Source organism: Poecilia formosa, unplaced genomic scaffold, assembly GCF_000485575.1.
Source record: "Poecilia formosa unplaced genomic scaffold, Poecilia_formosa-5.1.2 Scaffold720, whole genome shotgun sequence".
NCBI lineage: Eukaryota > Metazoa > Chordata > Actinopteri > Cyprinodontiformes > Poeciliidae > Poecilia > Poecilia formosa.
The window spans coordinates 38,003-44,426 of record NW_006800659.1 but is presented as its reverse complement, the minus strand read 5'-3'; the positions used below and the strand labels follow the sequence as shown (position 1 = coordinate 44,426).

General features: G+C 37.2%; 2 protein-coding genes across 4 annotated transcripts in view; both read right to left on the bottom strand.

The window, feature by feature from the left end:
* Positions 1–6,424, bottom strand: part of LOC107834683 (excitatory amino acid transporter 3-like) — a 109,421-nt gene that overhangs the window by 67,043 nt on the left and 35,954 nt on the right. The gene's annotated exons all lie outside the window — the stretch shown is intronic.
* LOC107834684 (excitatory amino acid transporter 3-like) lies at positions 4,216–6,121 on the bottom strand. Its single transcript, XM_016666407.1, has 3 exons — positions 5,760–6,121; positions 5,287–5,391; positions 4,216–4,479 (listed from the first exon to the last, which is right to left on the bottom strand). Exons 1-3 carry the CDS (start codon positions 5,909–5,911, stop codon positions 4,326–4,328), a joined length of 411 nt encoding a protein of 136 aa, XP_016521893.1. The 5' UTR covers positions 5,912–6,121; the 3' UTR covers positions 4,216–4,325.

The window sequence follows — 6,424 nt, the reverse complement described above, 5'->3', positions numbered from 1 at the left end:
ACAGCAGGGGGGCGGTGAGGACCAGGTTTGAGAAACACTGTTTTAGACAGAGTTAAGAAACTGATACTCTGAATGGAGAATATGAGGGAGGTTTGAAATTATTTTCTGAGCCCGTGTGATTATAGTTTAATTGAAAATGTTCTGAAGTGAAGCATACTGCTTGACCCCCAGTAGCAGCAGTTCATAGCGGTTTACAAAACAGAATAAAATATATTTTATTGATCCCCAAGGGGAAATTGCTTTATGTGAGACAAGTGGGGTTAGCCTTCATTTAGACAGAGGTTCCAAATCCAGGCAGAAATGCTGAACCTAATGATGCAGCTCAGTGATTCTTGAGTATAGGGACAAAACAGGTCTTATGGATAAAGCACAAAATTTGAATAAAACATCCATCCATCCATTTTCTTTACACCCTTGTCCGTCAGTGGGGTCAGGAGGGTTGCTGGTGCCTATCTCCAGCTAACGTTCCGGGCGAAAGGCGGGGTACAACCTGGACAGGTCGCCAGTCTGTCGCAGGGCAACACAGAGACACACAAATTCATACCTAGGGACAATTTGGAGAGGCCAATGTTTTTGGACTGTGGGAGGAAACTGGAGTACCCGGAGAAAACCCACGCATGCACAGGGAGAACATGCAGAAAGACCAGTGCTGGGAATCAAACCCAGAACCTTCTTGCTGCAAGGCAACAGCTCTACCAACTGCACCACTGTGCAGCCTGAATAAAATATACACAAAATATATATTTTTTCAAATATCTGACTGAACTAACCTGGGTCATGTGAGCACAACAATGTATGTTTTCCTGGTGTTTGCTGAATATTTTTTTATATTTTAAACATTGTAGTAGGTGGATGGTGTCTTTAAAATCCCTTGTCCTGGAGCAGAACTCAACACATTATAATAGTTTAAAACAAATAAAGGAATACTAAGATAGTATTATGACAATTAAGTATAAGTAGTCATATAAATAATTATAAAAGTAACAATAAATTGAATTAAAAATCATTTTTATATATTTTCCAACTCCATTGAAATTTGTTCCAAGTTTTTGTCAACACTGTCAGATTTAACAAGAATGTTAAATCATGCATTATTGTGGGGCACCAGGACTTCTGAGGACCCCATGACCTCTTCCTTTCTCTTCCTTTGCTAAGAGGGCTAATTAGCTCTGGTTAGCTTATGTTATTCTTTAGATTTTCTTCTGTTTTATTCCTAAATTGTTCGTCATAACCATGATGTGCCAACTCCAACTGATAATTTACAAAACGTTGATGAAATTTAAAAGCTTAATTTTGGTAAACTGGAAAGATTTCATGGACCTGATGAGCTACAATATTGCCTCCTTCAGAATATCATTTAAATTGAGGTAGTTTGGCTTTTTGTCAACTCTGTCAGATGTCAACTCCATCAGAGTTTTTAAGACTCTGTGAAATTGTTGTCAAATCTCACTTAAATATGCAATTAATTCATTTTAATGTGTTTTACATAAATTGCATTACTTCATATGTATCAAGTATTTCTTTTTACTCACTAGTTTGTCACCACCTTAAGTTCTGTGTCAACTCCGTCAGATGGACTTTTTGTTTTAAATATTTCTTTTGTTTCTTGAGAAGCATTTGTCTAAGACTGAGTAAAAATATCACTCATAGGGTATAATAAAAATTATTTTATATTTATTTTTTGTCAGATGGTGATGACAAAGACCTGGGTCAGGTCGATTGAAAATGTAATTTTTAAAAAAATGTTGCAAATGGGAGCCTGCACCTTAGCGTCTTTACATTTCAAAAACATTGTCATATTTGCATACATAAGGTTGAGAAATAATTTTAAAAAAAGGGAAAATTTAAACCCATTTTGTCCCCATTCTCGAGAATCACTGAGTTAATGGTGCTTTCTCTATTTCAGTATGTTGAAAGAGCAACATCATTTTTTGACTGACACAAGAGGCCCTCAACCTGCACAGAAAGTGTAGTTGCTACAGGACCCTGTTACTGACTGAGTCAACCTGAGCAGTCCACGAGAGTTTGTTGTCAATTTGTATTCTAAAGAATAGATCAAAAATAGGTTTGTCATGATTTCTCTAGTTGAGAAGAATGCCACCACTCACACAGCTGGTAGAGGTGAGGAAACGCAGCGTTTTTAGTACTTCAAGTGGGATTTCAAACAGACACCTGTTACTAGAACAGGTAGCTCTAGTAACCCAAATAACCGTAAGCATCGACAAGAAACCCACAACTCAGGATAAAGAAATGAAAGACTAAATACCTACGCAGCATAATCAGAAAACGAGGCACAGCTGTTACCATCAAGAAGACAACGGTGGAATCAATTAAGCAGTAAATGGGAAAACACAACACACAAGAGAGCTAAAAGTAACACAAAATCCAAATCTCCACAAGGCTCCTGTGATATTTGGATGTTAAGGATCAGAAAATGTTCCTCACAACACTGAAGACAGTTTTTAATCTGCTGTCGGTGGTTAAATGTGATGTGTCTGAAATGAGGCAGAGAATAGCTGTGTCATCAGAAAATTTGACATGAAGTGGTTTGGTGTAGTGTATTAAGTTGCATTTCAGTAGCATTAAGAGAAAATACTTTTAAAAAATTAAACATTTCATCTGTGTATTAAATCTCACATTTAGATAAAACTCCGCTTAAGCACATCTGTTTAACCGCTAACCACTATCTCATCAAGCAGAATTACACTACAAAGATAAATCAATAAAATAAAAAAATTAAAAATCACCAGTAGAAAAGAAGTAAATACTTACCCACGGCAACTCCAAGTAAGCAAAATACCTGAAGTAGGTTTTCTCTCATTGTATTTGTGTTTCTGTGGTCCAGTCAGATGGACCAGTTACTCCCAGCTGTTCAAGACATTTGACCCACTTTTCAAAAAATGCCCTGCAAAGCATTTTCAGTCTCTACGGATACCTTGGTAAAATAAATAACTACTTCAAATTCAAAAATACTTCATTAATATGTTGTTGTTACTCATATTAATTCAAGTTCTTCAAAGAGTTATTGTAGATGGTGATGGCTGTTGGCAGGAAAGACCTCTTGTAGCGATCTGGGAAGATATTTGTAGCTTTCTGTATTATAGAGCTTGTAATAATGTGAACATGAAATATTTTAAGAAGTATATAATGTGTTTTACAGTAATTTGATGTGCTAACAATCATGTTTCCGTTGAGTTGATTTGTTAATTTCTTAGTTCACAGAAATATTTTTATGCCTGGTTTCCCTAGAGACATGGATTTTGGTTCAGATAATGAAAACAATGTTATTTATTTTTTAAATTAAAAAGCAAAAGCATTTCTAATAATATTACCACAAGAAAGACTCCCTACTCAACTTCTCACGGCCAGCTAAGAAATGTTGTTACATCAACTAACTTACTCCCTCTTTGGTTACCCAGCAACAACCTGTTTAGTAATTTGCCCAGCAGTAGTTTAAGGATTCACCACTTTGCCTTTTAACTGCTTAAAAATAAACAGTGTGAAGTGAAAACTCTGCATAAGTCACGCCACCAGTTTGGCAGTATTTCAGATAAATAAAACAAAAGATTAACAATAATTATGGACATCGACTGATATGAAATGCTTTTATCACAAAATGATTTCATGCAATGTTCATAAGGTCATTCATAGAAATAACTTTTTTACAGTTATTTTTTTCAGTCTGAAGCAGTAAACCTGGTTATGCAACATACAGAACCTTATTGATTTACAAAGTATTGTTGTACCAATCAATCAGTCAAACTTTGTATACAGAGTACGTGTCATACACTCAAGTGCAATACAAAATTACTGTTGTAATTACATTTAATCACTTGGAGACACACAGTGAAATGATCCATATGATCAAATCAAGTAAACAGACAAAACAAACCTCAAAAAACAAGGTTGGTCTGGAAGTGGGAGAAAATCGATTATAGAAGATGAGAAACTGTGGCAGTTCATGTTGATTAGTGAGGAAACACTGGACAAATATTTCTATTGTCGAAGGAGAAAGATAAAAAAAAAATAAAAATAATAATACATAACATGCAAAAGGAAAAATAACGGAAATAAAATGTATAATAGAATAGATGAATTATATTCACATAACAATACTTTTATTATGTAGATATTAACAACTTACACATCAATAAAATATTATTACACAAATCAATAATTTAAAAGTTTCAAAAACTAAAATAAATAAGAAACTAAATACAGATAAATAAAATGATATAGCCCCATTCTACCGATAATAAATATCGGCAAACAAGGAAAAGATCAGCTCCGACACCCCAGGATGGTGACATCCCTGTCCAGAGGTTTCAGCTTGTTGGTGTTACTATGCTGAGAAGATCCCCTCTTCGGGGTGAATTGGATTCTGAGGCGGAGGAGGAAACGGAGGGGATGAACTCTTCATCAGAGTCCAAAAAGGATAAGTCCAGCTCGATCTCCTTGATGGAACGAATCCTATCATCGCTAACAGGTAAAATGGAAAACATGGTCAATAAAGTTCAAGACAAGAAGTGACTAAAATACCCCTTGTTTTACCACTTAGTGTAAATGACTTGTAACAATCTACATTCAAGATTTCTTTTCCTTAGTTCTTCCGTGCAAAATGCAATAATACATGTTCTGGACACTGGTTTGTGTACTGGTGCTCAATCATGTGCTAACAGGAAGAAGCCATTTTCCAACTGTTCCCACAGGGTTGGGATCTTGAAATGGTAAAAAAAAGATGATGTGGTTCGCTGCCAGGACCACCAGTCTGACATCATGCTCATGTTCAGAGAGTGAAGTGGTACAGAAACCAGCTGGGGTTGTGCAGGGCTGGAGCAGAAGAGAACTGCTGACAGGTTTCACAGGGAGCAAAGAAGCAGTAGAAGCAGTTCAGCTCCTCTACCATTGGTGCACTCAGGACCATGAGAGAGAGATGTGCTGAGAATGTCAGCCTGACATTGCCGTCAGGTGACAGGTACACAGCCTATACAGCCACAACCGTTAGCTCTCTCAGCAGAAAAAGCAACCGGCATAAAACAGATATGCACCCAGCATCTGGGGATCAGTGTTTGATTGTAATTGTTCCGTTGTCACAGCACTTTTCATGCACATATTTATAGAGATCAACCCTTCTGCTTTTTCCTGAATCTGGAGTCCTGTCACAGCAGAAAAAAGTGCAACCTGCTCGTTGCTTACTAACATCGTATCATCCCGGGTGAAACTAGGTTACTTTTGGCAACATTGTGTCTTTGCACATGAACACATCATTTTAATGATTTCATTTACCTTGGTATTTTGTCCAGGCTTATTAGGTCGTCATGCCACATATGGTTGGTGATAACAACACCAAAGACATTTACCAGCACATTCACCACGGTGATGAAATGGTCTCTGAAGGGCACAGAAGAGAACAAACATGCTGTCAGACTCTACTATGTTTTTCTTGAAGGTTTTCTTTGCCTCAGTCTAGAACAACCAGGTGCATCAGGTCTTCTACAGTTCAGACTGATGTTGACATCATTCTCCAAATGTAGATTTATCAATCATTACTACACAAGCTCTCCTCAGGCTTTCTCCACTGGTAGGTGATCCTAGACATTAGTTTATTATGCAAGTTAAAAATCATGCCCTTTTTAAGAATAATTTCAAGCTGTCTGATAGCAGAGCAGTATAACTCCATCCAAAGTGACTCCACAGTTTGATGGTGAAAGTACTCTTTAAACACAAGTAGCAGGCTTTGAGAATCAAGTTGAACCTACAGAATCCACTCCACCCCAACCAGAATGGCAGCATCCTCTGCAGGCAGTCCCACAGCTGTCAGAATCAGGATCGTGGTCACAGCTCCTGTTTGTGGGATCCCTGCACTTCCAAAGGTGATAATGGCACTAGACAAGCTGCAAACCAAGCACATTCTCAATTAGCATCTCTGTCCCAGCAACAGAAATGCTACAATCTGCAATTGTATCAATCCTGTCCTATTGTTCAGTTAGTTCAGTTCAAAATTTACAGTGAAAATATAAATATCCTGAAACACCTCCAGATTAATGTTTTAGAATCAATAGAGTGCCTAGTCTTTGACGTGCTGCCTGAACCTTTGCCCACTGCTTCTTCCCCTGGCTCTAACCCTCAATGTAGCCACCACTCTGCTCAATTCAGTTTAATGTTTTTGATTCTACTGTATCAGCTGCTAACCTGGACTCTGGTTTTACAGGTTGGTTCTTTGTTAATTTGATTTTCTGAACCAGATACAGCGATACATAGCAGATCAATAAGCTGCTGAAGCATCAGATACTGATGAGCATAAATCAGAGGTTATGCTAGACTTGTTCATTGTCATCTCTACTGATGGTCTCATTGAGGTTAAGTAATATTAAACAAGCTGCACATAAAACATAAGAAGCATATATATATATATATATATATA

What these genes read in the sequence shown, in the direction of transcription:
- LOC107834684 (XM_016666407.1), bottom strand. Translation starts at nt 5,911, where the DNA reads ATGTGCTTGGTTTGCAGCTTGTCTAGTGCCATTATCACCTTTGGAAGT. An exon ending in GTTGGGGTGGAGTGGATTCT is followed by an intron (nt 5,392 to 5,759) that starts GTAGGTTCAACT and finishes TGTGCCCTTCAG; the next exon opens with AGACCATTTCATCACCGTGG. An exon ending in AGCCTGGACAAAATACCAAG is followed by an intron (nt 4,480 to 5,286) that starts GTAAATGAAATC and finishes TTTACCTGTTAG; the next exon opens with CGATGATAGGATTCGTTCCA.